This window comes from Mustela erminea, chromosome 5 (genome assembly GCF_009829155.1).
Source record: "Mustela erminea isolate mMusErm1 chromosome 5, mMusErm1.Pri, whole genome shotgun sequence".
Taxonomy (NCBI): Eukaryota; Metazoa; Chordata; class Mammalia; order Carnivora; family Mustelidae; genus Mustela; species Mustela erminea.
This window is the reverse complement of record NC_045618.1, coordinates 116763951-116784076: the sequence shown is the minus strand read 5'-3', so window position 1 is coordinate 116784076 and position 20126 is coordinate 116763951. Positions and strand designations below refer to the sequence as shown.

The 20126-nt window shown below is 46.4% G+C and overlaps 1 protein-coding gene across 1 annotated transcript in view; it reads right to left on the bottom strand.

Annotated features, from left to right (window-relative positions):
- The window catches only part of LGMN (legumain), a 31832-nt gene extending 13544 nt beyond the window's left edge, over positions 1 to 18288 (bottom strand). Inside the window, exons 1-2 of the mRNA XM_032344627.1 lie at positions 18150 to 18288; positions 9509 to 9675 (exon numbers count right to left, since the gene is read on the bottom strand). Coding sequence (XP_032200518.1) covers positions 9509 to 9646 — 138 coding nt within the window. The 5' untranslated portion in view covers positions 9647 to 9675; positions 18150 to 18288. The remainder of the gene's footprint in view (positions 1 to 9508; positions 9676 to 18149) is intronic.
- Between the last annotated feature and the right edge of the window lie 1838 nt (positions 18289 to 20126).

Below are 20126 nucleotides of genomic sequence, written 5' to 3'. Positions count from 1 at the left end.
AGGTGCTGGATATTTTATTTCCCTTTTCCACACCAAGTAAAAGTCCCCTGAAAGCACTGAGCTGCGTCCAAGGAAAAGAATGATGAACTGCAGGTCAAGGCTTACTTCTGTATCAAACAGGATTCTTCTGATTCAAGTAACTTTTGTTGCCCAAGCTGCGGTTCAGAGAATTGAGCAAAAACTCAGAAGTTCAGCTCTGGAATTGACAGGAGGCACGCACTAATGTACTCTTTAGCTTAAAAAAATAACAATGAGGGGCTCCTGGGTGGCTAGTGGGTTAAAGCCTCTGCCTTTGGCTCAGGTCATGATCTCGGGGTCCTGGGAATGAGCCCCGCATCGGGCTCTCTGCTCAGCAGGGATCCTGCTTCCCTTCCTCTCTCTCTCTGCCTACTTGTGATCTCTGCCTGTCAAATAAATACATAAAATCTTTAAAAAAAAAAAATGACAGCAAGGGTGACAACATTAGGGATGAAAGACAAGCTTTGTTAATGGGACTCCTTGTCCTTAAAAGGGTGAAGACATTCTTTGCTTTCTTTCCCGGATGACACGTGGTATACTCCAGGACATGGGAGTCACTTGAGGACCAGAAGAAAAACGCCCCCCAACTTTCTGCTTCTGTTTCATGGTGTCTTTCAAGAACAAAGACATAGGGGATCTGGGGTGGCTTAGTCCCATTAAGTGTTTGACTCTGGATTTTGGTTCAGGTCACAATCTCAGGATCGTGAAACAGAACCCCGCGTCGGGCTAAACACTCGGTGTGGTGTCTGCTTGAGATTCTCTCTCCTTCTCCCTCTACCTCTCCCCCTGCTTGTGTGCTCTCTAAAATAAATAAATCTTAAAAAGAAAGAAAGAAAGAAAGAAAGAAAGAAAGAAAGAAAGAACAAAGACATAAACATGAAGAGAATAAAGAGCCCAGCTATCCGCCTCTCTAAGGAAGAGCTTTAGGAACTGGAGCTCCTGCACACGTTACACTCTCCGCATCACCGAGTACGGCAGTAAAGCCTTACAGCCAGCACTTTCCCTACGGATGCCTCACAGGACTTCACGGCCACAATGGTGTTAAATACATAGTCATTGAACACCAGGTGGACAAGTCCAGGGTCTGGTCCTTGAGAGCTGCTGGAGGAGCGGACGGCTGCATAAACACGAACACTCATACATGTGTCAACTTTCTAGTACTTGTCAGGCACCGGGCTGGGACTCCTATGCATTATGTCATCTGATTCTCGTAGCAACCCTACACGGTCAAGGTAATGATCCCTACTTTATAGATAAGGAAACGGGAGCTTAGGGAGGGGAGGGGACCCGCCTGAGTCACCCAGCTCTGAGTGAGATACCTCTGGCACTCTGACTCCAGAACTTGACATGACTAATCATGAAAGTTAGAGAAGCCTGGGGAGCATGAGCAGCTGAAAATCTAAAGAAGTCATTTGAAAATAATGACTAAGTATTTCATACATTCACAAACTGTTAAAACATTTAAATCCTTGTTTCTGTGGAATAATGAGAATCCTCAACAGCAGCTGTGGTAAGAAAGGAAACAGCCCCCAAAGATGTCCACATCCTAATCCCCAGAGCCTGTGACTAGGTCACGCCACATGACAAAGGGGAATTAAGACATGGATGGATTTAAGATGGCTCATCTTAAATAGGCTGACCCTAAAACAGGGAGGTTAGCCTGGATTATTCCGGTGGGCCCAACGTGATCATAGGGGTCCTTGAATGTGGAAGGAGGAGTCGGTGTCAAGGATTTGATGTAAGAAAAGACTCAACTATCACTGCTGGCTTTGAACACGGAGGAAGGGGCCAGGGGCCAAAGAATGGAGACAGCCTCTAATAGCTGGAAAAGAGGGCGCCTGGGTGGCTCAGTTGGTTAAGTGACTGCCATCAGCTCAGGTCATGATCCTGGAGACCCAGGATCAAGTCCCATATCAGGCTCCCTGCTCAGTGGGGAGTCTGCTTCTCCCTCTGCCCCTCGCCCCTCTCATGCTCTCTCTCATTCTCACTCAAATAAAAAAATAAAATCTTTTAAAAAAAAAAAAGAAACTTTGACTATAAAATAAAAGCTGGAAAAGATAGGAACATGAGACCTCCTCCAGAGTCCCCAGAAAGGAACATAGCCTTCCTGACACCCCGATTTAATATGGTAAGACTCATTTCAGGTTTCTCAAGTCCAGAGCCGTAACATAATAATTGCGTTAAGCCACTAAGCTTGTAGTGATCTGTGGCAGCAACAATAGGAAACTAATCCACTGATGGTGGAGGTTCACTGGGATCAGCTCTCCACTTGGGAAAACACCTTCCCATTATCCAACTGAGCTGAGGCTCATCCCTGCCAATGCAGTGTTTCTGCTCCTAGCAAAACCCTGCAGAAGCTCTACCCATGTGCAGTAGAGGATTACTCACAGCAAAAAAAAAAAAAAAAAAAAAAAAAAAAACGAAAAAGAAATAACCCAAGGACCATGAATAGCTGGAAAAATAAACTCCTGTGCTCATATAATGTGATCCCATGAAGCTCACGGAAGTGGACAGAGGAATGAATGAAATACAGCCCATGTTTCAAAACAGATGAATCTTAGGAACATAACAAGAAAAAGAGTAAGTCGTAGAAAAATACATTCACTATCATTACAGTTACACAGAGACCAAAACAGAACAAGCAAACATTATGTTGTTTATAATTAAATACTCATGCGGTTGAAACCATAAAGCAAAGTGAAGGAACGACGGAGAGAAAACGCAGGCGCTCACCTTCTGGAGGAAGGGAGGGGACTGGATCAGACAGGGGATAGGGTCTTAGTCACGGTCTTTTTTTATTTAAGTCTGATACAGGTATTCATTTTATTATGAAATTGCACACATGCTCTAAAGACAGTTGTTTGCTTTGTTTTTCATTTAAAAAAAAAAATTCAAACCAGTATGTCAGATTTCACCTACCCTTATGATGAAAGTAGAAGTGAGCAGGCACACCCACCCACTCCTTGGTGACAAGTCATCCTACTATCGATTTCTTTTGGCAGAAGCCAGATTCATTTAAAAACATGAAGATACTTAGGAATAAACCTAACAAAAGTATAAGACTTGTATAGTGAAAATCCAAAATGTTGCAGAGGGAAATTAAAGATCCAAATAAGCAAAGAGATACCTCATATTTGTGGATCAGAAGACTTAATAGTATTAAAATTAAAAAAAGAGATCAGCAGGTTTTTTTGCAGAAGTGGACATAATGATCCTAAAACGTATAGGAAATTGCAAAAAACCCAGAATAGCCAAAACAGTTTTGAAAAAGTTTAAGGACTTTCAGTTCCTTTCGTATATTCAATGTATTATGCACTGTATTCCTAAAATAAAGTAGCTAGAGAAAAGAAAATGTTATTACAAAAATTATAAGGAAAATATATTTATGATGCTGTACTGTATTTACAGAAAAAGATCTGCATATAAATGGACCTGTGCAATTCAAACCCATGTTGTTCCAAGGGTCACCTGCACATCAGAGAAAGAACAGTCTTGTCAACAAATGGGGTGGGGACTATTTGGAAATCCACATAAAAAGATGAACTTGGGCCTTCATTTCACACCATTTACAAAAATTAAACCAAAATGCATCATAGACTTAAATGTAAGGGCTAATATAATAAAACTTTGGAAGATAACTTAGAAAATTCAGGACCTTAGCCAAAGATGTTGAAGATAAAACACCAAAAACACGGTTTATAAAAAGAACAAAAAAATACACTGGACATCAGCCAAATTAAAAACCTGAATGCTTCAAAAGACGGCAATAAGAAAATGAAAAGACAAGTAACAGAGCAAGAGAAAGCATTTGCAAACCACATACTGAGAGAACTTGGACCTGGAATGTGTAAAGAACTCCCAATACGACAATCAACCCACTCAAAAATAGAAGATTTTGAACAAACAGTTCACCTAAGATACACAAATGGCTAAAAAGCACATAAGATGCTCAATATCATTAGTAATTTCGGAAATGTCAATAAAACCGTAAGATACCAGTTCACAGCTAGATAGAAAATAACAAGTCTTGGCGAGAACTTGAGAACCAGCAACCTCCTCCATGCACTGCTTGTGGGAACGTCAAATGCTGCAGCCATTTTGGAAAGCAGTTAACGGTTTCTGAAAAGGCTCAACACAAAGGTACCATATGATCCAGCAATTCTATTCTTTCTGCCCAAGAGAAAAGACAATTATCCAAATGAAGATTTATAGAAAAATGTTCTTAGCAAGATCGTTCGCAATAGGCAAAACATGTAAACAACCCGAATGTCCATCAATTGGGAAATGGACAGAAAAACTGTGATCCATACATACTATTCACTATTCTTTGCCAACAAAAAGGAACAAAGTACGGACATGCTACAACACAGATAAACTTCGAAAACATTATGCCAACAGAGACAAGAGAGTACATGCCCAATGCCTCCATTTGTATGAAATGATCAGAAATGGCAAAGTTATAGAGACAGAAGGTATATTTTTAGTGGTGGTGGCGGGCAGGGGATGGAGGCTGCAAATGGGCTGGAGGGGTCTAACCAGGTAGACGGAAATGTTCTAAAACTGATTTAAGGTGCTGTTTGCACAACTTGGTAAATTTACTAAGAAATAACTGAGTTGTATACTCGAAGAGGGTGAATTACATATCCACAGGGCTATATATTTTAGAAAAGGCAGGCTCGGTGTATCCTGTGTTGGCGCTGTCCTCCACTATCTGGACTCGTCCACCTTGACAGGTGGCACATGCTTTTATGCCCGTGTTGAAAATGGGGACAAACTCTGGGAAGGGCTCAGAGAGTCCAGCATGAGTCTCCTGACCCCGACCATGCCTTGTGCCCTTCTCCCACAAGCAACTCTCTCGCTGTCAGGTCATGGTTCTTTCCTGGGTCTGTGGAGGTACCAGTTGTCTCCAACTTTGTTACCTCCAAGGGATTCTTCGTTAGGCTCAGGTCTATTTACTGGCACTCAAAACAAGTAAGAATCGGGTTAAACCGAGTCAAATACTTCAGAAATGATGTTAAAAGCCACTTGAATTACTTCCCTGGAAATATCTGGCCAAATGTATTTCCTTCTTAAAAAGAGAAAAGCCTACGAGGCGGCATGGGGAGAGAGCATTGAGCAAGACTACAAAGAAGGCGAAGCCCTCTGGCCCAGGCTGCTGTGAGTCAGCTCATTTCACAGCTGGCGCTGGGCGTTCCGACAGACATGCGGAAGCATCCCGTGATGCCCTGATGTCATCCACTGTCCGACACTGTCCGCTCTTGCTGCCTTCACTTCAGATCCACCGTCAGCTAAATGAGGACAACCGCCTGGGAACCAAGCTGACATTCAATTATCACGCTCTGGTCACGGTCAGGGTAAAGGGGCCCACTTTTAAGCCAGGAAAGGATCTGAGAAGGGGGCCTCCTGGTCAGCTCATGGACAGAGAGACACATATTATCACTTCTTGGCACATGCTGAGCACTGCGAGGTTAGGCAGGGGTTCTCTGAAGAGTTGCCCCACTGAGCCCACCACCAACTCAAATGTGGCAGGGGAGAATCAAAGGTTTAAAGTTAGACTGGGGAAGGGAAGATCAGACAGAAAGCAGTGGTTGTATGGGGCTGGGAGGGGAGCAGGGACTGACTAGCAAAGAGGCACTAGGGAACTTTCTAGAATGATGAAGTGCCCTAAAACTGGGCTGTGGCAATGCATGCAGAACAGCATAAATGTACTCAAACTCACAGAACTATGCAATTATCACAGGTGAATGTATTCACAGGACATGTGAACATATGCCTGAATAAAGCTGTTTTTAAAAAGTGGTGACCATGGGGGTGCCTTGGTGGCTCAGTCATTAAGCGTCTGTCTTTGGCTCAGGTCATGATCCCGGGGTTCTGGGATTAAGCCCCACATCGGGCTCCCTGCTCAGCAGGAAACTTGCTTCTCCCTCTCCTGCTCCTCCTGATTGTGTTGACCCTCTCGTTATGTTTCTCTGTCAAATTAATAAATAAATAAAATCTTTTTAAAAAAAAGTGGTAACCTCACACATTTTTTAAAAATCTATAAACTGAAAGGTGGTTTTTCAGAAACGTGATGACTCTGCCGCTTGGCTCTCCACGTTTCTTTCTCCCAATTCTAACAGGTGTGGGTTCTAGGCTTTTCCTTTTTCACCTCAACAGAAACCTGCCTTTCTGCCTCCTGGCCCCTAGGACAGATGTTCTGAAAGCTTCCAGAAGGAGGTGGCGGCCCTCTTTCTCTCCACCGCAACCCAACTGCAGACCAGCGGTGGTGGGGGGTGGGGGTTGGCATCAGCAACCCACAACCCCCAACCCTGCCCATACACAGCAAACGACCTTCTCCTCGGGAGCCCTACAGCCAGCCACTGCCTCTGACCTCCCCAGCCCCCTGCCTCCCGGTGACACCCGGCTTCCATGTGCCTGTCCTCCCCACTCCTGTCACCACCAAAGTCCCCATGTGACAGTGAACTTCACCTGTCATCTACCTCAGCAGCCGCCCCTGGGGCTCCACCTTAGATCCTCCTTGGGCTCACGCTCAGACCTCTGTCCTCAACGTAACCCTCCTCCAACCCCAGTTCCTCCTCTGATGGCCCATTTCGTTTCCCTTGACAAGTCTGTCCCCAGACACTGCTTGTACTTCAGGACCTCTCCCTCTCTCCTCTGTCCTGGCCACTGCAGGAAGCTGCCCCTGCAAGGCCTTGCCCCCCAAAGACTCCCAACACTGGACACAGAGCGTCTACCAGCCACGCCTCAGACCAACCCCTTCATACTCGATTAATCCCAGCCAAAGATGGAAAACAGAGAAACTCAACTTGGTCAAGACAAAACACGATTTAAATAGCCATCATCGGGGCACCTGGGTGGTTCAGTCAGTTGAGCAGCTGACTTGATTTCCACTCAGGTCATGATCGCAGGGTCCTGGGATCAAGCCCCGTGGCAGGTTCCACACTCAACTGGGAGTCAGCCTGAGATGCTCTCTCCTCTCTCTCTGCCCCTCTCCCCACTCATGCACATGGGCAGGCACACGGACACGCTTGCTCTGTCTCAAATAAATAAATCTTCTAAAAAAAAATAAAAAGGGCACCTGGGTAGCTCAGTCAGTTAAGCGTCTGCCTTTGGCTCAGGTCATGATCCCAGGGTCCTGGGATCAAGCCCCACATCGGGCTCTCTGTTCCATAGGGAATCTGCTTCTGCCTCTCCCTCTGCCACTCCCCCACTTGTATGCACACTCCCTCTCTCTAATAAATAAATAAAATCTTTAAAAAAAAATAAATAACCATCATCGAGCATAGAGCAAAGCAATCCACAATGATTTAAACTGTGCCTGGTGGGGACACCGAGGTGGCTCACTTGGTTAAGCGTCTGCCTTCAGCTCAGGTCATGATCCCAGGGTCCTGGGATCAAGTCCCACATCAAGTTCCTTGCTTGGCAGGAAGCCTGTGTTCCCCTCTGCCTGCCGCCCCCTGTTTGGGCAGTGCCTCTCTCACATACACACAAAAACAGATACAATCTTGAAAAACAACGAACAACAACAAACTGAAAAACCCAAACATTAAAATAAATAAATAAAAATAAATTGTGCCCAGTGTACTTGTCCTCCCTCAACAAAAGCGATCTGTGATAACAAGTGCTGTGTTAATGCAAGGAAAAGGTAAACCTCCATTAAAAACCCAAGTTTAGAAGTCTATTAGGTTCTATGAGGAAAGTCCTTTCCAATGCTGTTTTAATGATTAGCCTCCCTAGTCAAGAAAGCAAATGTTGGCAGCCGCTGAGAACAGAAAGAGTCAGCAAGCAGTGCCACCGCCAAGGTCAGCGATGACTCAGCACACGCAGTTCCTCGCAGGGAGGCTGGGATGAGTACTTCACTCTTAGTCCGGGATGAGTACTTCACTGGGGGCTGCTTCTTTTGCCCTGCTTCCCTGCAGTCAGTTTCAGTATTATTTCACCCAGGGAAACTACAACACTTAAAAGAAGAAAGTTTTCAGGCAGCAAGGGTAACTGGAGTCTTGTGTTGATATTTAACCAATAATATTCTTTTAGAGCTGGTTGTATATACAAACCAGCATATGACAGCCCATTCACCATCAATGACCTGTATTTAGTATCTTATCCCTTATCTTTTGAACTTGTGGTTAGCGAGGGAGGAGAAAACAGAGAGGAGAGGTCTTGTACTCAGGTTTCTCTCCTGTAAATGGGTCAGGGCCGTGGTTAAGTATTAAACGGTAAAGAGATCATGTTGTCCTAACAACAACTTTTCAATTAAGCCACGTTTCTTGTTCGGCTAACATACAAGACCACTCACAGAATAGGTCATTCAATAATCATCACATTTTAGAGCTGGTGGCGGGTTCTTCTAAGCCCACCGCCTACTTAACACATAGGAAAACCGACAGCCAGGAGCAAAACTCGCAAGGCGACAGTGCCAAGTTGCCAGGCACACGGCCTCTAGGCCTGCGCTGTCCCAATCGGCAGCCTCCGGCCACACATGGCACCTACGCAAACTTCAAGCATGGCCAGTCCAAACTGGACGCATCGTGAATGCAAACGCATACCTGATTTTGATGATTTAGTGAAAGTAAAAGTGTAAAGTATCTCATGATTAACTTTCTGTATTGATTACAGTGAAATGGTAACAGCTTGCATGTACTGGGATAAACAAGACATAGCCAAGTTAATTGCACCTGTTACTTTTTACTTAAAAACAAAAACAAAACCATGGCTAGGGGTGCCTGGACAGCTCAGTCTGTTAAGGGTAAGACTCCTGATTTCAGCTCATGTCATGATCTCAGGGTCATGGGATCAAGCTCAGCACTGGGCTCCATTCTTAGTAGGGAACCTGCCTGGGATTCTCTCTCCCCCTTTCCCTCTGACCCTCCCCACTGCACACGCATGTGCTCCATCTCTCTCATTTATAATAAATAAATCTTTAAAAAAAGAAACATAGAGGCCTGTGGTGCTTGTACCAGAGCCCTGGACCTCAGTCCCGTGTGTACCCAGCTTGCTGTGTGGCCTTGGGTGAGTCTCCTCCACTCTTCAGGGCTCCGTTTCCTTATCCGTAAAATGAAGGTGTTAGTGGGTCTCAACTGGGGGCATCTGGCAAAGGCTGGAGACATTTTTGGTTGTTATGATGGATCAGGGATGCTCCCGGTATCTAGTGCGTGGAAGTCAGGGACGCTGCCAAACACCCTGCTGTGCACGGGGCAGTCCCCATAACAAAGAACGACCTGGCCCCAAATGTCAACAGCGCCAAGGCTGGGAAACCCTGTGTTAGACTGAGGTGGCCTCCGTAGGGCCATTCCAGGAACTGCCAAACTGTCTTCCACAATGGCTGTACCATTTTATGATCCCCCATTCCCCCGCATCCCCGCTCGCACCCAGACTTCTGCCAGCCTTCAGGAGCTCAGATAGCTTTTGATAAAGTCTGTTCTACGGACAGTGTCCAGGATTGTTTACAGATTACCACAGTCATAACGAAAAACCTCAGCCATTGTCTTACCTGGTGCCTGTAATTATACCAGCCGTTGGAGCCCGCGACAATCACCACCCAGTGCTTGCCTCCATCCTCGGGGTCATCCACGGTAACAGCACCGGCGCCCAGCACCACGCTGAGCAATACGGCTACTTCCCAAATCATTCTGTGCCTCAGAGTTCAATGGCAGAAATCTTCATTGGAAGAAAAAAAGCAGTCAAGCAAAAGAGGAATGACAGAAACAGAGGAATACTGTTGGCCCCTAAGAAAATACCACAGCCCATGGGGTCAAAAAGATAAGACCATTTGGTCATCTGACGGAACAGCCTAAGGATAAAAACAATGACAGAGCAGAATTTTATCTTTGGCTCTGCAGCCCCTTTCCCTAGGGGGAGAAGGACCTACCCATCTCTCTCTCACTCCAGGTGGAAGTTATGGGTATAAATCAAAGCTGAGAACACTCTTTGGGCAACCTTAAAAGGTTTTAACAAGTTTTTGTCATAACTTGGAATACAGCACATAAATCTCACCAACAAAATTCACTGTATTAGATAAATGTCTACCACATTGTATGAAATGTTTGCAAGAAAATACACATATAACAGGTGCACACAAAATGGGGAAGGCAGACACCATTTAACAGTAGTTATTGATGGGTGGTGGTGGAATTTAGGATCTCTTTTTATCTCTTTTTACTCTAACAGATATTACTTTTGCAGTAAAGTTTATAAAAATTCAGTGTATGTCCAATATAAACACAGAGGGACGATTCCTAAGTTTGTGAGCAAGTTATCTGGGTAAGCAACGTGCAAACAGTAGCAGTCCAAGTTAACGTCTTTGTACATTTATAACCCATTTACATGTAGTCACTACAGCCGATTGAACAAGTCTTATCCCTTGTTTTAGCGGAAGGGGAGGTTAAAGCAAGAGAAGCTAACCTGTCCGATATTCACGAAGAGCCAGCTCTGGCCAGAGACCAGAACCCGTGTCTTCTGAATTCCCGGCTCAGTCTTTTTGCCATGGCCCTACGCGGAGACTTCCTTCTTAATGAAATACATGCCCCACCTTATACTCCACCGCCAAAGCTTCCACGTTTTAAAGTAAAAGGCAGTACACAGCCCATGACCTGGATATCTTGCCTCCCTCACACCAGACCCTGCTGCCCTGCATCCTGAATAAGTTATTCTAGAAAAGGCACCCTTCCTGTGATAGAGCTAGGCCTGTCACACTAAGAGGAGCAACGGTCTCTGAGATGCAGGGACTCAGCAGCACCAAGTCTGCGAGGCTGATCTCTGCCTTCGCTATTCATCCAACAGCGCTCGTTCATGCACCAGCCTGTCCATTCAGGCAGCTGGCCAGAGGCTCCCAGACACCTCCCCTGATGGAGAACAAGCCAGCTGCTCTGAAGGCAGAAGGGACAGGACAAAGCCTCTGTCCCTCCGGGCACAGAGCTAGCTAAGGGATGAGCCTCCTGCAAGCTTTAGAAATCAGCCTTAGCGCCCTGTGCCTACACTGTGCTCAAACTCAAAATGGACTGAGCAGTGAGTTCCCCCACAAGGTAAGGGAACAGGAAGCTCTAATTCTGATCAAAATTTAAAAACCCAAGAGCGTCTTAAAGACGGCCACTGCTTCTCCAACTTGATTGTGACCCCCATCCTCTGGGGATACAATTCTGATTCAGTAGGGCGAGGCTGGGCCCCAGACTCTGCATTTCCAAAAAGCTCTAGGTGATGCCCAGGACTCTAGTTTGATGTATTGGGGTTCTCCACTAACCTTGGGGGGCTCTAGTTCACCTCTGGTCCAAAGCCCCACAAACTGACACTACTCCTTACCCGCCACCTGCCTCTGGTAGCTTTTTTTTTTTTTTTTTTTTTTTTAAGTAGGCTTCACACTCAATGTGGGGCTTGAACTTATAACCCTGAGATCAAGAGTCACATGCTCCACTGACTGAGACAGCCAGGTGCCCCATCCAGGACCCCAATTCTTCCTTTCTTTGTTAGAGAGAGAGAGGGAGGGAGAGAATGCACAAGCAGGGAGAGCAGCAGGCAGAGGGAGACGCAAGGAGCAAGGAGCCCAATGCGGGACTGAACCCCAGGACCCTGGGATCATAACCTAAGCCAAGGGAGATGCCTAACCGACTGAGCCACCCAGGCACCCCCCAGGAACTCCATTTTCACTGTGTAAACAGAGTTGGTGCTAGATGCAGACTTCATTAGCATCACGGTACACCTGCCCATGGATGAACGGGTAACTACAATAATGTACCCCAGATTTGTTCTTAAGCTTATTCTAAAATGGTCATGCTTTGTTTCGTTGTGTTTTGTTTCTCAATACGGCATATGACGGATGAGGTCAGGGAACAGGTGAGGCCAGTGGACAGCTCAGGCCACCCCGGTGCCAACCAGCAGGCCTTAATTAATGTGCTAACATGCACCTAGGGCGCTCTCCCAAGTCCTCTTGACCTGACCATGGCTCACTGCAGGGCTGGGAGGTCATTTACAGCAGAGGAGACAGTGACTACAGAAGCAGCCCCACCAGCAGCTCTTTGTTTCCAAGCTCGCCCAGGAGCCTTCTGACCGCACCTGAGCCTTCCCCTGGGGTAGCGGCTAGTACACTTTTTCTCTAAAGGGCTGACAGTAAATATTTTACCCTGCAGATCACACCATCTCTGTTGAGCTCTTCTGCCCTGTACTGTGAAAGCAGCCAGAGACCACAACTAAACCAGTGGGTGTGGAGATGTTCCAATAAAACTAGGACAGGTGGTCTCTTTGGTCTGCCCTAGAGAGCGAGAATATGCCTTCAACCCACATGACCAGTCCCGCCTGGCTGGTTCTTATCTTCCACCAGCAATCATTAAACGGGCTTCCTGGTTTGCATACCAGTTTCTGAGTTTGGTTCATGTGACTTAATCACAAAGAGGCTCATTCCTGAGAGGCCCTGCCATGTGACTTCTTCTCTTCATACTTAGGGACAAAAATACATAAAATACCAGAATGAAAAGGATGGCCTGCCTATGAACCACAGAACGGCACCACCAGCCTAAATGCCTACACTGGCAAACACCCCAGCACGCGCTGAAAAAGCAACGCAGGGTTATTTTTACAAATTCAAATTCATCTGTCATTCTTCTCCTAATATGCTAGCACTCTACCTCTCAGTGACAAAAAGTGCCTTATTAATACACAAATGATACTTTCACAGTTAACGTTTGGCAATGGTTCCCGTCTATCACTTTTTTGTTTCTTATAAAAACAGAGTATGTTTCCTTGAACAGAATGGCAAGCAAAAAGCCTCACAGTATGACACTGATTGGAAAATGTCACTTAAAAAACACATATGCTGAGGGGCATCTGGGTGGCTCAGTCAGTTAGGTTTCCAACTCTTGATCTCAGTTCAGGTCTTGATCTCAGTTCAGGTCTTGATCTCAGGGTCATGAGTTTCAGACCCGTGCTGGGCTCCACACTGGATGGAGAGCCTACTCAAAATAAATGAAATTTTAGGGACACCTGGGTGGCTCAGTCAGTTAAGTGGCTGCCTTCGGCTCAGGTCATGTTCCCAGAGTCCTGGGATCAAGGGCCGCATCGGGCTCCTTGCTCAGCTGAAAGCCTGCTTCTCTCTCTCCCTCTGCCTGCCACTTCGCCTACTTGTGTTCTCTCTCTCTCTGCCAAAAAAATAAAATCTTTTAAATAAATAAATGAAATTTTAAAAACACGTATGTTAATACCATTCTGGGAAACATATTGGGGCCTGGGGTGAAGAGGAGACATGAAAGTAATATAATCTTTCCGTTACCCTCAGCAAGAACACGTCTCAAAGCAAGCAGCCTCGCCCAGCCATTTCCTGATCAGCAATATTCTTGGTAAAGTCAAAGCCTCAAAACAAAATCACAAATAATTCTGCCACATAACACGACTGTGATTCTTGTTCTATCAAAGAGAAGAGTTCACGAAGACCAAGTAAGGGATCCCTGCTGAGCTAGCTCTCCGGGATGGCTATTTTGTAGTCTCCCCACCCATTCATTTCAATAGCCGACAAATAAACACAGCTTGAGCAACCACTAGGCGACAGGTGCCGAACAGGGACCCAATGACAGAATCCTTCGTATGATTTAAATCCACATATGATTTAAATCCACACATTGTCAGAGGGGATGAGTGTTAGGGAAAAATACAAGGCAGGAAGAGGAGTCCAGTAGGAGTAGGAGGCACTGTTTTTCAAGACTTGAAGGAGGTGAGGAAGTCCCCCGTTTCCCAACAGCTAAATGCTGGAAGCCACATACATGGTCATCGACAGAGGGCTGTCTAGCTAAGTCAGTTACGGTACAGCCTTATGATGTGACACTGGGGAGCCTTTAAGAAGAGCAAGATGGGTCTCAATGCACCGAGAGTGGGAAGATCTCCCAGGGGTCTGTAAAGGATGTATGCAGAGCCTGCTATCATCTATGGGGAGAAACTGACAAAGACAGGTGTGACCCTAACCAGGGGAGAAAAGGTGTCCCCCAGAGCACACGTGCGGACATGCTACAACGGGACGACAGAGTGGGATACTTGTGGGTTTCTGCAATAAGCCATGCAAAATGTACACTTCACACAATCCTCGCAAAAGCCTATGGGCCAGCCTCATCGCTCTGTTCGTGGAGCTGAGCAGAGAGGCTGGGCAGAGAGAGAAATGTGCTGGTAAGCAGCACCACAGGGGCTGACACACAGATCTGCTCCTGAGACTGCTTTTTCTACTCCACCCCCTCACTTGTCACAAGAAGAGCTGTTTATGCGAAGGTCTGCAAGACTGGGTCACCACAAGTGGGTGCACAACACGTCCCACTCAGGGCCCAAGCCCCTCCTCAGCAGGTCACCACCCACCCCCAACTGTGCTCTTCACCACCCTACTATTTTAAGGTACTTGTGGGCAATCTGTATAAAGAAGAACTCTCCTCTTAGAAGAGCCCATCAAAGGAAAACCTGAACCACACAAAGTCAAGATCAATGGCCAAGCCTCTACAAATGAATTTTACCAGCCTCCAATGACAAGTCCTCTGCTGTTCCCACTTGGTCTGGCATCCCTCTCACAAGGAGACACAAAGTCAGTAATTCCATTAAAGGACTCTGCTTGACTTAAAGAATTAAGCTTGCAAGGGAGGTTCAATTCATTTGAGAGGTTCGGAACAGAATGCCCATTCTAGATAAACTGTCACCAGCAACACAAGTAATGAGGCCCCAATCACAGGACTATCAAAGTCAAGTTCAAACCAAGGTCTGACACCAAAGCCCACATCTTAACTACCATCAGATGTGACCTCTCAATGCCAGTCCTGATTTGCTACTAGCTCTGGGTTAGAAACAGGAAAGCAAAGACAAGCAAAGCAGTAGCTAGGCAATGACATCTGAAAAGAGCTTTCCAAACCTGAAGGTCTTTTGATTCCGCTCTTTCCTCTCCGGGGGCTTACAAGAAGATCAATGTAAGTAGACCCTGACTGACCACATGCAAGAGAGACAAGGAAAGACGATAAGGACTCCTCCTTGACCGAACTGAGTCACACTCCTCTGAGCGCCCATCTCAAGAAGGTCTTAGCCTGCTAAGCTCAGTTTACCCAGAATCCTGTGAGAATGGCCCACTTTTGTTATCTAATCAAGTTCCTTGCAATTTTCTAAGTGCTGACCCTTTCGGCCTGCCAATAAATCCCAACTATCCTTGCTGTAGTTGGATCTGAGCTCAGATCTACACTGAAGTATCTGTCCCTAACATAATTACTGGAATAATACATGTCTTCAGGGAGACCCTTTCCTCTCTGGGCCTTAATTATCTGTGCAATGAGATGGGAGAACTAAAAATTAAGATTCAGATTCAGTTCTCAAACCTTTTTAACTTCCTGTTTTAAGAGTGAGATTGAAACAAAATCCAGGGCACCTGGATGGCTCAGTCTGTTAAGCCTCTGCCTTCAACTCAGGGATCAAGTCCCGAATCAGGGTCTCTGCTCAGCAGGGAGTCTAATTCTCCATCTCCACAATCTCCCACCATGCATGTTCTCTCTTTCTCACAAAAGCAAATTTTAAAAATCTTTTTAAAAAATTTAAAAAGGAAAAACAAAACAAAAAATCCAACTTCCAACTAGCTCTTATCTCAAATGAAAACTATTTTTATTAAGGTTCATCAATATTTTTCCTACACAGAAAATTTTTGATTCGGGTACATGTCCTTTAAAGTTACCTAATTCTGACTATATGCAATTTTTTCCTTTATATCTCTGCAAACTGGGTAACAGCAAGACAAACAATTCTTATCTGAAGACACACAAATGAATTCTATCAAGTGGAGGCTGGGTTGATTTACGGTTGTAGAAAGAAGCCAGTTTTGCCTCATTTTTGCCCATCGTTTCATTATTTCTGACCCTGGAGTCTCCTTTGATCTGGTGGCAACTATCACACTACATTTCCCCATAATAAGTTAAATATAATCTTTAGTACTTGTTCACTTTTATACCTGCATCAAGTGATGACTTTACCTCTCTTAAAAATGATCTTTTGGGACACCTGGGTGGCTCAGTCAGTTAAGCATTGACTCTTGGTTTCAACTCAGGTCATGATCTTATGGGTCATGAGATTGAGCCGGGGTCAGGTTCCACACTCAGCAGGGAATCTTCTTGAAGATTCTCTCCCTCTGCCCCTCCCCCCACTCTCTCTCTCTCATATAAATAAATAAATCTTTTTAAAAAGCTGTATCTTTTAATATTACAAAAAGTACAAGCAACTAAATCATAGTTCTAAATAGACACATTGATAAACACTTTAAAAGTTTCCTAAGTTAGAAGAATTTTCGAATCTAGCAAAGTAAAATTTGCCCAATGGTAAACAGTTTTTCCACATTTTTATTTTCACAGCTGACACTTAAGATACGCACACTCTTAAAAGATTTTATTTGGCAGAGAGGGGGAGAGAGCACAAGTAGGGGGAGCGGCAGGCAAAGGGAGAGGGAGAAGCAGGCTCCCCGTGGAGCAGGGAGTCTGAGTTAAGGGACAGGAGACCTTACTCAAGCGACAGTATTCACTTCAATATACTTTTACTGAACAATGCTGGGCATGGTATATTTCACCTCCCTAACAGTTAACATTTTTTCTCTTCTCCTTTCCCACTGCAACGTCTTTAAAATCCTTTAGAAGCCTCAGCAATTCTCCTGAATATTACCGCAGGCACTCCCCACTGGGACCTCTCTTCAGTGCTTTTCCACACTACAGAACTACCTAAGATACACATCTACTAAATTCAGTTTCCCAGGGGCTCAGTCGGGTAAGCATCCACCTCCAGCGCAGGGCATGATCTCAGGGTCGAGCCCTGAGTCAGGCCCACTGCTCAGCGGGGACCCTGCTTTTCCCTCTGCACCCCCCATCCCTGCTCATGTTTGCTCGCACATGCTCTGTCAAAGAAACAAAAATCTGTTTAAGAAAACAAATTCAGCTTCCCAAGCTTTCAGGACAAAATCTAAGTCTCTTAGAGCAGCACAGAAGGGCTTGCAAGATGTACGACTCTATTCTTATGACACAGAGCTCATGAAATGCACCACCCACACGAAATCCCTAATTCCAACCAGGCTCCATGGCTCTGGTCCAAAAGTATGGCTCTTTCCATGCCTTCACCATGCTGTTTTCCAGGTGAAACATTCTTCTCCATCACTCTAGCTCCTCCCATCCCTCAAACTCCATTCCCGTGCTTTTCTGCCAAATTCTACCTCTTCCCACAAATCAGGATGAGATGCTTCCAACAGGGTTAGATGCTGCCCCTGTGCAAACCTGAAATACTGAAATGATTCTCTATACACTGCCTCTCCCCTTTAGAAATAACCCCTGCTCAGTGAGTAAGGCTCAGTGAACATTTGCTAAGGAATGGAACCCTAAGGCAAAAAAAGCTGAGCTCCTCCATTCTCAAGGACCACAGGGCAAGTCTCAAACAATGGGCATTTGTTTTCATCTCTAAAACGAAGCCCATGATGCAAAGTTCCTTCTTCCAGGCCCCTGATTCTACCATTCTTGGCATGGAATTACCCACGAATATATAACCTCACCTCTAATAGTTCAGGGATAGGGGACCTAACCAAACTTTCACTTTCACGCTTGAAGTGAAATCACCCTGAGTCCCACCAGCTCAAACCTCTGAGAACTGGGGCATCCCCAACTTCTCAAAAGGAATGTTTTTACACATTTGGGTATTTCTGTCGTTGTAGTTACCTGCTTTTACCCTTGGCTACAGAGAACTGGGTGGAAATGGTTGCAGTTCTCTACATTACAAGAACCTAGAGCCCTGCTCCTGGATTGTGAAGGTCGGACCTAAGCGCCCGACCCTGCCCAGCACACCCTGGCGATGGGACCTTAGCCAAGACCCTCTCCGTGCGCCCCCTTCCCCCTTCGCTCAGCGCCTGGGCTTCCCGCCCGAGCTCGCGCAACAGAAGAGAGCCCCCAGCAGCCCACGACCACCTCTCGGGAGGATGGGCTGAGAGGTCGCAGCATTTCCCTTTGGGATTCATCATTTCCCGAAATTCTCTTTCGCAGAGTGAGAAGCGGATTACTCAGGGCCGCGGGAGCTGGAAATCCCGCCCGTGAGGCCCAGAGCCGCGGCAAAGAGGCAGCCCCGGCCCGGGACGCGGGGTCCCGCCCGGAACCCCGGCTGGAGCTCGCGGTTACCTGTGGCGGAAGCCCGCGTCAGCGGCGGTGGGGGGCAGGATCGTGGGAACTCCTCGCGACGCGCAGCCCCACACGCGCAGCCTCAGACGAGCCACCTCGCGAAGCCGGCCCTGCAGTGATTCCAAGTGGCACCTGGCTCCCGGCTTTAATGGCCTAGGGCGCTGCATTGATTGGTGGAACTTCGGAACGGGCACCTGCGAAAGCCAATGGGAGGCGCGGCAAGGCGGGGCCGGCGAGCCAGAGGGCCTACAAGTCCCAGCATGCAGATGCAGGAGCTTCTGCATCCCGCGAACCTTGCCGCTGGGGTTCTCCCAGGGCTCTCCAGCTTGAGCAATGCGATGGGGCTGAGGGGGGCTTGCCTGGAGACGCAGGTAATTCCAGAGTGTCCACCGAAAGATCAAAACCGGTGCGTGGGGGCACTTTAACCCACTGGTTCCCAAACTTGTCGCACTTTGGAATCATGTGTAGGGAAACTTCAAAAATACCGATGCCCCTGTGCTGCCCCAGGCATCATCGTGAGTTCCTTGGTCTGCACGTGCTCTGGGTTTTGGAATCTTTAAAGATCCCCCCGTGAATCGAATGTGCAGGTCCATCTAATCCTCGAGACAACCCTATGAGGGGCCGGCACTATTATTGTGGAACCGGTTTTACACTTAGGAGGACAAATTAATCTTCTGAAGACCGCATTAGCTCCCAAGTGGCGGGGACAGAACCCACACCCAGGCAGTCTGTTTAGTTCCAGAATCCTGTCATCTTCATCCCTGTGCAATGCCATTTATCAAATGTTTGGTATTATTATCTCACAAGGAAACTCCATACGTACCTGTGCCGTGTGGTTGAGCACAGTAAACGGAGTTGAGTGGAATTGATGTTAAGAGAATTAAGTGCAAAAGACTATGCAAGCACACCAAGTGTAAGATCTAGGGCTGCATTCGCGGGTTTTCTCATTTGATCTTCTTTTATAATCTTCTTTTTAAAAGGAAGTCATGCTAAAGCATACTGCCCTGAGCCTGCTCCTTATTTTTGTAAATAAAGTCTGAGAACAAAGCCAGGCCCACGGGTTTCCATATTATCTCTGGCTATTTTTACCAACAAGGCAGAGTTGAGTCATTATACAAGAGACTGTATGGTCCATAAAATCGAAAATATTTACTCTCTGACCATTTACAGAAAAAGGTTGCCAACCCTGAATTAAGTACTTTTCCACAGTCTTAGCTGGAAAGTGACTATCGTCTTTCTTCAGACCCACGTCTATACAAGTCCAAAGCTAATCCTCATGACTTCACGCATTCAGTCTTCCTCAGTGGGGAGTGTTAGGAGTTCATTCAACCGTTTATTCAAGAACACATTTAGTGGATGTCCCTTATGGGCCAAGTGCAGCTCATTATTGAGAGAAATTAGATTTTTTTTTTTAAAAAAAAGAGAGAGAACATGCCTGCAGAGGGGTCAGTGTTGGAGGGGCAGAGGGAGAGAGAGAATCTTAAACAGGATCCACGCTCAGTGCAGAGCCCTAAGTGGGGTTCCATCTCACAACCCTGAAATCTTGACCTGAGTTGAAATCAAGAGTCAGACACTTAACGGACAGAGCCAGGCAGGTGCCCCAAGAGAAATGGGATTCTCTTCTCTCCCTTTGAAGGAGGAACAGCCTGTCCTTAACCACTCAGTTCACCCAGAATAAATGGTGGCCTTTGGCCGGTTAGATTTTCGCAGATGAAATGGAACAGGAGTAGTGGCCCAATGCTAGACATGTTTAGGCAAACAAGGTCCAGGGACAGCCTCCTCAGTCTCCCTCAGTGGCACCATGGCAGCTGAGAGTATGGGACAAGAGAGGGGAGCTGAAAATTGAGGACCATTGGGTGGCTGGAGGTTGGCAGGGGGTTCCCATGGTAATGGTCAGGAGAGCCTCAGAAGAGACTGCTAGGTGGCTAGCCTAGGCCAGGCACAAGGAGGAGGCTGAGATAAGAGGGTCCTGGAGGG